The sequence below is a fragment of the Lissotriton vulgaris genome, chromosome 7, assembly GCF_964263255.1.
Source record: "Lissotriton vulgaris chromosome 7, aLisVul1.2, whole genome shotgun sequence".
Classification (NCBI taxonomy): Eukaryota; Metazoa; Chordata; class Amphibia; order Caudata; family Salamandridae; genus Lissotriton; species Lissotriton vulgaris.
Window position 1 is genome coordinate 820763702 of NC_141695.1, and position 13965 is coordinate 820777666.

The following is a 13965-nucleotide window of genomic DNA, read 5'->3' on the forward strand; positions in this document are numbered from 1 at the left end:
AATGTTTCTTACAGATATATTGTTACCGAAGGTAAGTAACTTGTGCTTTTTGACTTGTGCATGTTGGATTTTTCTTCTTTTGGTCTTGTTTTATTCAGATAAATATTGGCTGTTTTTTTTAAGTTGGTGTAGACTCTTTTTGTAGTATTTTCACTGTGTTACTGTGTGTGTTTACAAACACTTTGCACATTACCTCTGAGATAAGCCAGACTGCTCGTGCCAAGCAACCAAGGGTGTAAGCAGGGGTTGTTGTAGCTGTGTGACTCCCTTACCCTGACTCGAGTGAGGGTCCCTACTTGGACAGGGTACAACCACTGCCAACCAGAGAACCCATTTCTAAAAGTGGGCGCAAGTCTGTTTCATAAGAAATGCAGACAATATCTTTTCCAAAAAATCCCACGTCTTATTGTCATCCCAAAAAGGTTGTAATGTGCTAGATAGTTATTTACAAAAGAACAAACCCCCTAGAAAGCCTGTTCTAGACATATTCTCTAGTTAAGAAGAGAACAGCGATCTCTCGCCAGTATGTCCTGTAGCGTACATATTTTTTTATTGTTGTTCTCCTACAGTCGTGGATTATCCAGATACCTCTCATACCCATTTTTCCTTTCTCCCGTTTCTATCCCCTCATTTTAATTTTCTTGTTTTTAAGAAAATTCCTATCTTGTCGTTTCCATGGCATCTCAATATACATAATCGCTATAAATGTCTAACTGCAGATTTATTGATGGTTTCAGCCTTTAACCAACTGTTTACCCATATGATGGTTGACACCCTCTTTTGTGACCATATCTGTACCGTCCTCATTACTATTCTTGTAATGCATGTCACTAATATTGTTACTCCAATTGTTTATATACGCTTAACTGTCATGGTAGATGTGTCCTTACTGTATCAAGATGCTATGTTCTTAGCACTGTTTTTCAATAAAATACTATTGACTAAAAAAATGTTTATTAGCATATTAAAGGATTAGAAAACAAAAATATCGCTCTGTAAGACAAAAAGCAGTAATTGACTGTAGTGCAAATAAGTACTCAAATATGACACAGGAGGATAGTGCATGTACATGTGCTAACAAAGGAGTGCATAACACTGACACAGACATGGAAATCCTATTAGCACCGAGGATGAGAAAATTAAAGTTACTTGACCGTTTAGATTTGTTGAACATTCTTAACGGAAAGTTCCAAAAACATATGCAAATACACTGATTGAAGCAATGCAGCTTAGTTAACTGTCAAAGCAACCATTTTTCTACTCACTTATTTCACGTGTGCTTAATCGATTTTATTAGAGGATTTGTCATATAGACACTGTTTTGGTTGCTTATTGTTCGAAACTATTTCTCAAAACACTTCTTATTATCCCAGTTGAATTTTCACTTATTGTTTCTACTTTTTCTATAGCTATTTGGACAGCATTGAAAGTGCAGTCTCCAATGGGGATGTGTTAGTTATTGAGAATATAGAGGAGACAGTGGAACCAGTGCTAGACCCTTTACTGGGTCGAAACACCATCAAAAAAGGAAGGTAAGGTTATTTCAGTAATCTTCACTTACCCCCCTTTTCACCGAAAAAGGCCCAATTACTAATGTACAGGTTAGTCCAGTGCTGCTCGAAGTAAGATTTACAGCTGGCATCAAGATTTGTGGAAATACCACAGTTCCCGAGTTTTTCACCCAAATATCTCGTCTACGCGAAGCAGTCAACATGACTGGGTGAAAAAACGCCCCATTTCTAAAAGGATATTGAGCAATGATTAAATTACTTACTAATAATAGCTATGGTTTCCGATATTATAAAGTCCATACTATGCAGGTAACTTCACAACTCGGAGTTACCAATACGGGGGCTAGCTGTAACTTTGTAGAAAGAAGTATTTCTGGGAAAATCGATAATTACAAGCCTGATTCCACTCTTGTATTTTTTTTCCCACTGCGATTCACCACGGTATTTCAGCTGCTTTTGGAAGCCCAATTCTCAGGTGAAACTGAAAAAATCCGTGGTATTCCCACAGACCTTGTTATTCTGATGTAGCCAGTAACTTTTGGTACCTGTCCCATCAGACTTAGAGGGGTTCGTCTTAATGAGGTCCTATGTATATGTATAACCAGACCCATGCTTTAGATGCTGCACAGAACTTGAAACAATGTCTATAATTCCTAGAAAAGGTAGGAAAAGTTGTACTTTTAGGGCTGATATTTCCTCGTACTATGTGTAGGAGAGTAGGGTCTGCTTCCTATGGTCACCCCCACTTTTTGCTGTGATACTCTGGTTTTTTGACTTTAGTGTGGCTGTGGGCCTGCTAATCAGACCCACAGCCCAGCTGTTCTCTCTCTAAATTGATACCATGTACTTTGGGCAAGATGGCTGACGCTGGGGTGCGGTGAGCAGTCGCACATATCCCCTCTCCAGCCTTAAAACTCTAGACATATGATTTGGCGATGCTGAATACCCCTAAAGGGCCCCTGAATCGACACGGAATGCTGGCTACAGGTTGCTAGGGGCTCATTTGGCACATTTGGAGTGAGGAGCTACGAGCACGCCATAAATTATACTGCGAGGAGTTTGCTGGGTATAATCTGGCTCAAGAGAAGAGTTAGAGTCCTGATGAGCGCGTTTGGGCTCAAGAAGAAACAGCAGCCACAAGCGGCCAAAATGCCCGTACGGACTACGAGGCAGGAAAGGGAAAAGGAAAAGCCGGTGACGGGGATAGAGGCTGCGGGCGCTGAGGATATGAATGGCCCCGCACGAAATCTCGGTGCGATCCAAAAGACGGGAGCCCCATTAGGAAAGAAGAAAACCGAGCAAAAGGCAAAAGCAAACCCTAACGAACAGGACACCCCCGCGGCACTCCGGACCGTGAAGGCAAGTAAAGCGGGAAGAATCGTTGAGAGGCCGAAGGGCAAAGAATCGGCATTGCGCCAGCCTACCTTAACAGAGGCTTTCTCCCCGAAAACACTACCACAGCACAATGAGGGCATGGAAAGCGGCAGAGTCAGTAGAGACAGCGGCATCAGCGGAGCTGGCGAAGCCGGCAGAAATCCAGATCTCCGAGAGAACGTCCTCGAGGACGCTGAGAATGCAGAGACTGAGGTTGCTAGGCAACGCCGCAGACCCGACCCAGAGCACGAGCCTGTCTCACTCGCGGAGGCGTCTGATGCAGGACAGGCAGAACAGACAGACGGCAGGAAGCACAATCCTACAGACACGGTGAGCAGCAGAGACAAAACCGGTGGGGGCTCGGGCCGGGCTGAAATTGGTAATGCGGACATGATGGGAGCCTTAATGTTGCTAGAGGAAGAAATGAAATCTGCAAAGGGGGGGGACCCTAATACGTGGGGCAGTCCCCTTAGCCTCGCAAGGAGAGATGGCGTGGGGGAAGTAATGGAAAAGGGTGAAGGAGGGTCTGTCGAAGGAGACTGCTTTTACTCCCTCAATGAGGATTCCGAGTCAGATCAAACCAGTGTGGGGAGCTCAGAGGGGACCTCCGGTTCAGAGTCTAGCACGGATAAAGATACTATCCAGAAGAAGAAATCACTAAAATTAAGCAGACAGCTTTCTGGGGGAATGGAGGGGACCCAAAGACGGTTAGTTTGGGACTACTCTGCAACTTCGCAGTCATACCGGGAGGGGGATGGTAACACTACGGAAATACCGCCTGGGGGCTCAGCGCAACAGATTCCTGCGGACCTCTTGTTTAATACCCTTAAACAAATGCAAACGGAGGCCAGGGCTGAAAGCCGGAGAGCAAGGCAAGCCTCAAAAAAGATCCAGAACACAATGAGGAAAATGAACAAACTATATGATGGACTGGTAGAGAGGGTAAATGAAGTTGAAGAACGAACAGGCAAGTTGGAGGACGATGTTGGAAGCTGGCAGACCTTCAAGACAGATCAGGAAAAACTCTCAGAAGACTTCCAATGGAAACTGGAAGATTTTGAAAATCGACAGCAACGGAATAACATTAGACTCCTGGGTGTGGCAGAGGGGATTGAAGGGCAGGACATTAGACGATTTGTGGTGAACTTGTTGCAGGGGGCCTTTCCTGAGTCAGAATGGCAATGGGAGAAGGAGATACAACGGGCACATAGGTTCCCATTCACAGTGAAGCAGGGGGTGAGAAAGGATGGTCATGGCTCTTTTCCCAGAGCGATCCTAGTAAATGTGGGGAATTTCTTGCTAAGGGAGGAAATTATTGCCAAAGCTAGACCCGATAGCAAGAGAACCTTTGAGGGTACCACATTCTTCGCCAGGCCTGATTTTTGCCATGTAACGGTGGAGAGAAGGTGGAGGCTTAGGCAGCTGATCGCACCGTTACAGACACTAGGCTCAGAAGCGTACCTCCTTTTCCCTGTTAAACTAAAAGTGATAACAAAAGGGAAAACAAGAATGTTTATTTCAGAGATTAAAGCTCAGCAGTTTCTCGAAGGTAAGTAAGAAAGGGGGCTAAAATATCGTACATGTTGGATTGAAATTGGATTGAAATTGGTGTTTATTAGAAGTGTTTGATGAAGATGGCGTAGCTCATGGGGTATTACAGTTGGCGGATATGTAGGCTGAGGGGGGATGCGATTGGCGCAATTCATAAGCGGCCACACATAGGTAATTTTTGACCTATTTGCCAGTAATGGGGGGAGGGTGGGGTTGGGAGGGGAGGGTAGGGTGTTAAGGGGGGGCGAGAGGGGGGGAGGAAAGGCACAAATCTTTGGCATTTATGGTTTTATTCAGCACATTGTTACAGGATGTAGGTTTAGAGATATACGGTACATAAAAACAGTCGGTTTTCTCATAAGACTTTTGTTGTATTATGATGACCTGTAAAATCGCTTTGATTAATGTCTGTGGACTCAATGAGGTTAACAAGAGATTGAGAGTGGCGGCATTGTTAAAATCTTTAAAGTTGGACTTGGTATGTCTACAAGAGACCCATATAGAAGGAACAAGGTCATATCTATTGGAACAGCTGGGGTTTAAAGTTTTAGCAAATACTAGACAAGGGACAAAAACGAGAGGAGTCGCAGTACTGGGCAGAAATAGAGATGTAGTAGTAGGAAGAAAGAAGGAGGACCAATGGGGTAGATGGGTGATTCTCAAAATTTGCTTTAAAGGGGAAACTTTAACTTTGGTTACAATATACGGCTCCAATGAGGACGATCCGGATGTCCTGCAATTTCTGGATGTAGAACTGGCTCAATGGCCGGAGCCTATTGTATGCTGTGGGGACTTTAATATCCATATTCCGGATAGCTCTTTTATGCAGTTAGGAGGAAAATACGTGGGGAGGAAAAAGAAAGTGTATAGAGCACTGGTAGATATGGTGTTTCACAACTCTTTGGTGGACCCATGGGCCAAGATACATCCACACTTAGATGGCAGTACATTTTTTTCAGCTCCACATAAAACCCTCGTCAGGTTAGATTATTTTTTAATCTCTAATTCGTCGATTCAGGGCTCGCAAATAGAGAAGCAACCTCGAATAGTGTCAGATCATAGTCCTCTGGTACTGATCTTGAAATTGGGCCAGGTACAAAGAAGTAACACGCAGTGGACATTTGAAAGAGCCTTATTAAAAGATCCAACTTATAGGGAATATATGGAGGAGTGTATCAAATTTTTTTGGGAGATCAATAGAGGAACTGCACCACCAGGGGTGGTGTGGGACGCCTTTAAGGCTTGGATACGGGGCAAGACCATGAGTTTTGTTTTAGCAAGGCAGAAGAAAGAGAGAGTAAAGTTGGAGGAAGTAAGGCAGAAGTTGATAAAAGAGGAAGAAGAATTGGCCTCAGCTCTTTAGAAATACATCTTCTTAGAATCATAGCGCTGAAAGCAGAAGCCATAGAAGGCATTGCCGAGAAAGCAGCACATAATTACCTGACTAAGAAAGAAAATGCGTATGAATTGAGTGAAAGGGTAGGGCATATCCTGGCTGTAGGTACTAGAAAGAGATTAGCTACATCAGACATTAAAGAGATCAAGGACTCACAGGGTAATTTGGTCGGGGAGGCTGATTTAGTTAGAGAAGTATTTAGGAATTACTATACAGTTTTGTATACGCCCGAAGAAGAAAGAAGTATTGAGGGTATAGCAAGCTACCTTAGGCAAATCCTCCCCCAACCTTGTCTGATGAAGAAAGTGAAGTTTTAGAAGCCGCATTACAATTGGACGAACTTAATGTTGCACTGAGCAGCTTACCATCGGGAAAGGCAGCAGGGCCGGATCAGATCCCGGTTGAGTTTTATAAAGTATTTAAAGGTTCATTGCTGGTTGATATGTTTAACATCATGAGCCCCACCCCGAGTCATGGGGTGGGGCTGATATTATTGTAATTCTGAAAAAGGGGAAGGATCCAACAGTCCCAGGGTCATACAAGCCGATAACATTGATGAACGCCGATGTTACATTGTATTCTAAAATATTAGCAATGAGGCTGTCGGGGATTATTGAGAATTTGGTAAGCCCTGCACAACACGGATTTATACCTGGCAAAGGGGCAATACAACATATCAGGACGGTGGTTACGATGTTTGATGCGGCAGGTGTCCTGGGAGACCCCATGGCAGCGCTCTTTTTAGATGCCGAAAAGGCGTTCGACAAGGTCTCCTGGGATTACCTATGGCAGACTCTGAGGTGGTGTGGTATTGGAGAAGGATTTATAAAGGCCATACAGGCTTTATATAATGAACCTACCGCTAAGATTAGAGTCAACAGGGGGCACTCGGCAGCAGTTAAGATCGGAAGAGGGACGAGGCAAGGGTGCCCCTCATCCCCACTGTTGTTTGCACTGTATTTAGAGCCACTCCTGCGTAGGTTTGAATCCAATCCACATATTTATCCTATGAGGGTGAATGGCTGTACGGTTAAAACACTTGCATATGCCGATGACGTGGCCATACTCACTCCATCTCCGTTACTGGCAATTAGAGAGGTAGAAGATGAAGCCGAGATGTTTGGACAGGTTTCCGGATATAGTCTTAATAGATCCAAGACGCAGATTGTAGAAAATGTATACTCCAGCTGCAATGATGTACGGGTGGTCACCTCAGCAGTATATTTGGGGGTGGCAATTTCAGCAGACTTGGATAGGGTTGTAGAAAATAATATCTCCCCACTAATCTCTAGGGTAAAGTCCGACTTGGAAAGACTGAATAACCTACATCTGTCCTTGGTGGGCACTACCAATGTTATTAAAATGCTGATCCTGCCCAAGTTTCTCTATATCTTTAGATCTATCCCACTATTTTTTTAAATTAAATGGTTTATTTTATTAGAGATCATTTTGAATAGATTTATTTGGGCTCAGGGTAAGACCCGGAGGGCCTATAGATTTATGTCTTTATCGAGAGAGAGAGGGGGGTGGGGGGTACCGGATTTTAGACTGTATTATTTTGCTGCTGCTTTGCAGTATATGCAGGGTTTGATAGGAGGGGGTGGTAATGAGCATGAAGTGACAACTATGTCTACAGAAGTGTATGCAGGTGTTCTAGGAGAGGAAGCAGAAAATTGCTTCTTAAACTGTACTGAGTATGGATACTATAAGAGGACCAGATTTAAAACGCTTAACGCAGCAATCAGGATTTGGAATGCCTTTTTGAAAAAAGCAGGACTGGGAAGATACAATAGATATACCAGGCTGTATAAGAACAGATCCTTCCCTGCGGCAGTTTTTACTGACGTAACAATGGCTAGATGGGTCGAAAAGGAGATAGTACAGATCGGTGATTTGAGGAATTCCGAAGGGATAGTACAGTTTACAGATCTTATAGTGAAATATGGTATTGATAGAAGGGATTTTTTTAAATACCTGCAGGTTAGGAGTTTTCTGAGTAACAAACAAGGAGGGCCTGCAGGGTATGATAGTGATGAAATTATGGAAAAAATACAGGTATGTACGGACTGCACAATTAGATCTTTTTATGCATGCTTGGGAAAGGGGAGAACCGATGATATGGATAAGCATTGTAATAAATGGGTAGAGAAGCTGGGCACTGCACCAGAAAGATTTCAGGAGTCACTTGAATTGGGTCGTACTGTTTTGTTTTCAGCTCCCATTCAATCCCAGCATTATAAAACCTTGTATTCATTATATTTCACCCCAGCGAGAATAGCAAAATGGGGAGGCACCACAGGTATCACTTGCCCGCGCTGCAACTCTTTTGAGGCAGATATTGTACATGTGTTCGCTGCTTGCCTTCAATTGCATACCTTGATTAGAAATATAGAAGGCTTTTTAGATAGGTCATTAGATATTCAAATAACCCTAACCCCCTCCTGGTTACTGCTGGGGGTAGGCCCAGATGGGGGAAACTCACAGAGAGAATTTATTTTTATGGCTGCCGCAGTATATAGATTAACTATAGCCAGGGCATGGCTTGATAGAAACCCACTGGTTATGCAAAATTGGCTGGCTAATTTATTAGCTGCTTATAACTTGGAGAAACCTATACATGCTCGGAAAGGTATGAGGGGGTAAGATGCGAGGACTAAGAATCTGGGAGCCTATAGCTAGTTGGAAAGACACTGTGGGCCCACATTAAGGCTGTTCTTAATAATGTATAGATCCATGTTTTTTTTTATTATGTCTGCCTCTTACCATTCTTCTTTTGTTTTCCTGGGGGTTTTTCCTCTTTCTTTCTCCTCTGTTTTTTTGTTTTCTGCTGGCTTTGAGTTTGGTTATCTCTTGAATTTAAGAGACATCTCGGAGAACAAACTGTACTGTGTATATATAATGATATTCTGTAGCTTATGAAAATACATGAAATGCTTAAATGTACAATGTGCATAATTTGGAAAAATAAAAAGATACTTAAAAAAAAAAAAAACATGTACTTTACGTACATACCTAATTGGGAATTGGGTCACCTTTGTGAGCCCCTGTAAAGTGTACCATAGTTACCCAGGGCATAGGTGCATCCAAGGCCTAACAGGGGCTGCAGCATGTGTTATGCCACCCCTGGCTGGCCATCCAAACTGACACCACAGGCTGATCACTCAGCTTGGGCAATGTGGTGTAATCCCCCCTTGCTTAGATATAGTATACCTATATCTAACACTATATATAGACACATATATACCTGTAAGTCACTCCTATGGCAGGCCTTGGTAATCCTGAAGGCAGAGTGCTTGGTTTTATGTGAGAGGGTGCTCTAGCATGAGCTGAGCCCTTCTGCAGCTTTTGGAACGATGTCCTTATAGCTGTTCTATGATATAGCCATACCATATACTCTTAAGTGCATTATAATCCTCGCGGTTAATGCCAACTTTGGTTTGGCTTCATCAAAACATTTCGTGTAAGGTGTCAAACACTTTGGAATACTACCCCTCCCCCCCCCCCCACCAGTTCTGGCGGCAGGGGTAGCATTCCAACCTTCTAGAGGGAGAAGACATGTAGTTACTGCTTTACCCGGTTACAGTTAAACAGAGCCTCAGCATCACAAAATGGATGCTGCTGCCACAGATACGAGTCTGTCCTCCTGCAGCTCGATGAAACTCCGGCAAGGGAGGCCTGGACAATAGGTTTCCTGTTGAGGGAGGTGCTAGAACCTCCCCAGACAGCCTGTAGTGTATTGGAGCAGGGTGGGTTCAATGGAAAGATGCTTTTCCAGACACTGCCTGGGGCACACAAGGTGCTCCATGCAAATCCCGGTTCAAACCAGTTGCTGGGGCACTCCAGCCTCAGCTCTGGCGCGACACTGGACAAAGGGAAAGGGGTGTAACCACCCCCTTCCCAGGTTCCACCCATAGGAGGGACCTAGCAGGTAATCCAGCCCCTTAGTTTAGTATAAAGATAGGAGCTGTGTCTAGAGACATTAGATTATCCTGGACTGAAACTCTGAAATGAAACTCTTGGACCTTCGACGTTCTATTCTGACTAGAAGACTGAAGACATCTCCCTTTTGGTCAAGAGTGACCACCCTGTGCAAACAGGCACCACCAGTAACTTACCGGTTTACTTTTTCGGCGCTCCCGCTAGAACACGAAGACTCAGCAACTCAGGAACTGGACTACCAGACTTCTCCGACTCTGATCCACATCCACAGCAAAGCTGAGACCCATGGCGGACACGAGAGACGTGGGAACGGACACCCTGGACTATCTGCTCTTTGCTAACCGTGCAGCTTCTGAGGTACCCTTGAAATTGTGCATTGGGGTTTGAGAAGCCCCAGACCCGAGCAGCATTTGCACCGAAGCTCAGCCCTCCACACTCCACACTCCACAAGTGCCGTGTGGGGCCTGCACCTGCATTTTAGCTCAATGCGTCTTCCTGGTTGCTAGCCCGTTGACTAGTGAGCCCTCCGGAAACTTCTTTGTAGAACTACACCACTTGCCTGGTTTCTCCGGGCTTGCTCCAGCTTCCCTGCAAAGGAGAAGCTCCCCAGACCTTGTTGGTCGGACCTGAAGCCAATCTTCCCATCCTGCGTGGATTGCGTTTATCTGAAAGAAACAGGTTAGTATTAGATTCCTTACCTTAGAATATCCCCAGACGTCAGACTGGATCCGGAATTTTTTGCGTAGCAGTACCCTTGCGCGTCAGTAGGCGTCGGCTGTGGCTCCGCGTCCGTCGTCGGCATCGTGGGCGCCGTGATGACGTCGTCGGAGTACTTAGATGCCGCCTCTGCGTGCTGACGTCAGTTCTTTTTTTTTCTGCGCCAGCGGTGCAGATCCGGAAAAAGTGGTACCTTAGTCACTTTTTGACTAAACTTTTTTGATATCCTTTTGATCATTTTTCGAGTCTTCGACTCCGATCGGTGCCGGTAGGGATGCCAGGTTTTAAACCTTGTGAGGACTGCGACCAGCTGATGTCAGTCACCGACCCTCACCGACGGTGCCTCCACTGTCTCGGCGTTGATCATGACGACAAGACCTGCTCTGACTGTCGGGCCTTAACATCGAAAGCTAGGCGGGACCGGTCCCGCAAGCGTCTCGAGCTCCGGCAGTCGGCCCCGCACCGTGAGAGGTCCCGGTCCGGACGGAGGTCGAGGGACCGGTCGCGGGCGCGGAGCCATCATAGCTCCGGAAGTCAACATCACTCCTCAGGTTCGAAGTCGTCAGGTAAGCACAAGAAGTGGAAGAGACGTCATCGCTCTTCCGACTCTCCCCGACGCTCGCGCGATGCGACCGGAGGTTCGGGTGACACCGCCCACGTGGCTCCGTCGGAGTCGCGGGTGTCGCGACCTGCCCAATACCCTCCGGTCCTTGGGCAGCAAGCGACACCGGAGGACATTGAGCGCTTCCTCATGGCCATGAGGTCCCTCACTACTCCGGCAGGATCTGCGGCACCTTCGGGCCAAGCGGACTCGTCTGGGGGCCCTAGCGGGTCAGGTGCTTCGGCCCCGACGCCGGCAGGTGCTTCGGCCCAACGCCGCCAGTGCCTTCGGGCCCGGTGCCGCAGGGCCCCACTGGATCCGCTTCTGGATCCGGATCGTCGCCGGTCGACCTGACGACCTCACCGGCGCCGGTCCCGCAGGTGTCACCTCCAGCGCCATCCCGATACCTCCCTCAACCCGGTTCCGGCGTCGGAGCGGCGCCACTGGCCACCGCTCTCGACGCTGCTTGAGGAGTTTTACTTCAATGAACCGGCCCTATCGTTTGACAACCCTGATTATCAGGAGTTGGGTGATGAGGAGTACTGGGAGGGGTCTGAGGACCCTCTGACACGTGAGTGTCAGTCCCAGGAGGACTGGACAGGTGGACTTGGGGATGCCAGTGGTCTGGACACTTCGCCAGACACTGGTTTTGTCTCACCTCCTATCGTGGCGGAGGGGGCAACCTTCAGTGTGGTGTTGACGCAGGCGGCCAAGGCCTTGGGCCTTGAGCTCCCCGTCACGGCTGTGAGGACTAACCTCCTCACTGAGGTCCTTAAACCGCAGTCAAGCTCGGCTGAGCCTCTGCTGCCATTTAATGAGGCCTTGACAGTCGTTCTTTTGGGAACTTGGTCCAGGCCTGCTACAGGCCAGCCTGTAGATAGGAATGTGGCCAGATGCCACCGCCCAGCCCCGGGCGACCCTTGTTTCCTGTCCACCCACCCCACCCCGAGAGCCTGGTCATCCAGGCCTTGAACTCCCAGACCGCATTCCTGTCAGCGCAGCCTGATCGGGAATCCAAGAGGTATGAGAATTATGGAAAGAAAATATTCTCCTCCCTTAGTCTGGAACTTCGGTCTTCTAACAACGCATGTCTCTTGAGCCGCTACACCCACTCCCTGTGGGACATGGTTGCAGATGTGCTGCCACAATGTCCGGCGGAGGTCAAGGCTAAACTCACCCAAGCCCTTGCGGAGGGTCGAGATGCGGCAAATTTTTCCATTTGGTATGGGCTGGATACCACCGACTCACTGGGCAGAGCGGTGGCAACGACGGTGGCGATTCGTCGGCACGCCTGGTTGAGGTCCGCCAACTTTTCAGCGGATGTCCAGAATACCCTCATGGACATGCCGTTTGATAGCCTCTTCTCTTTGGCGACAAGGCAGACCATACGCTTGAGCGCTTTAAGGACTCCAGGGCTACGGCCAAGTCCTTGGGCCTCTCGGCCCTGCGCCAGCAAACGGGTGCCTTTCGCTCCTTTCGTGGCTAAGGAAGGGGCGCCCCCACACGTGCTGCCAGCCACGCACCACAAACTAACATCCAACGCGGTGGCGGCCGTGGAAACTGCAGTGGAGGCGGTCGGGGACAACCGCGAGGCCAGTCCACACCTTCCCCCGCAGCATCCGCCTCAAAACCTTCATAGTCCGTGCTTTCAGGCCCATGTGAAGCCAGTGAGGGGCAGCGTTCAACTTCACCACTCCCACTGGCGCACTGTCACATCGGACAGGTGGGTGCTGCAAATCGTCCGAAGGGGCTACTCCCTCCCCTTCGAGACGACCCCTCCAGCCATGCCACCACAATACCACCGCGTATCGGAGGATCATATGAAGCTTCTGCAGGAGGAAGTTATGGCCCTCTTGGCCAAGGGGGCCATCGAGCGCGTTCCTGGGCCAGAAGTAGGGTGTGGTTGCTACTCCCACTACTTTCTGGTACGCAAGAAGGGCAAAGGGGGCCTACGCCCTATCTTGGACCTACGGAACGTCAACGGCTTCCTCCGGAAGGAGAAGTTCAAAATGTTGACAGTGGCTCAGGTCTTAGCTGCCCTGGACCCAGGAGACTGGATGGTAGCGTTGGACTTGCAGGACGCTTATTTCCACATCCCCGTCCTGCCGGCCCACCGGCGTTACCTGCGGTTCACGGTAGGCCACGAGCACTTTCAGTTTACCGTGCTCCCCTTCGGCCTTACCAGCCCCCCACGGGTGTTCACGAAAGTGATGGCGGTGGTCGCAGCTCATGTGCGCAGGTTAGGGGTTTCAGTCTTCCCCCTACCTCGACGACTGGTTGTTGAAGGCGGGCTCGCCCCAGACAGTCGTCAGCCACCTCCAGACGACGGCGGATCTGCTGCACCTGCAGGGGTTCTCCATCAACGTGCCGAAGTCACACCTGTGTCCCTCTCAAAAGCTCCTCTTCATCCGAGCGGTTCTCGACTGGGCGCATTTTCGGGTTTATCCCCCCGAGCAGCGGGTTTGGGATATTCAGGCTCTGATTCCGATCTTTCAGCCTTTATCCCGAGTCTCGGTCAGGTTGACGCTGTGGCTTCTGGGGCTGATGGCCTCCTGCATCCTTCTGGTGCATCACGCCCGTTGGCGGATGAGGGCTCTGCAGTGGGACCTGAAGTTTCCGTGGGCCCAGCATCAGGGCAACCTGTCCGACCATGTCCTGATCTCGGAGGGCACTGCAAGACAGCTGCAGTGGTGGCTCACGGACCGCGATTGGGTCAGCGGCAGATCCCTCTCCCTTCCCCAACCGGAGCACGTAGTTGTGATGGACGCGTCCCTCCAGGGCTGGGGAGGCCACATGGGAGAGGCGGAGATCAGAGGCCTCTGGTCTCCGGCAGAGTCCCGGCTCCATATCAACCTTTTGGAGCTGCGGGCGATTCG

At 48.3% G+C, this 13965-nt stretch overlaps 1 protein-coding gene across 1 annotated transcript in view; it reads left to right on the forward strand.

Annotated features, from left to right (window-relative positions):
- The window catches only part of DNAH17 (dynein axonemal heavy chain 17), a 15539113-nt gene that overhangs the window by 12670989 nt on the left and 2854159 nt on the right, over positions 1-13965 (forward strand). The window contains exon 66 of the mRNA XM_086931082.1: positions 1410-1532. Within this exon, the coding sequence (XP_086787208.1) occupies positions 1410-1532 (123 nt within the window). The remainder of the gene's footprint in view (positions 1-1409; positions 1533-13965) is intronic.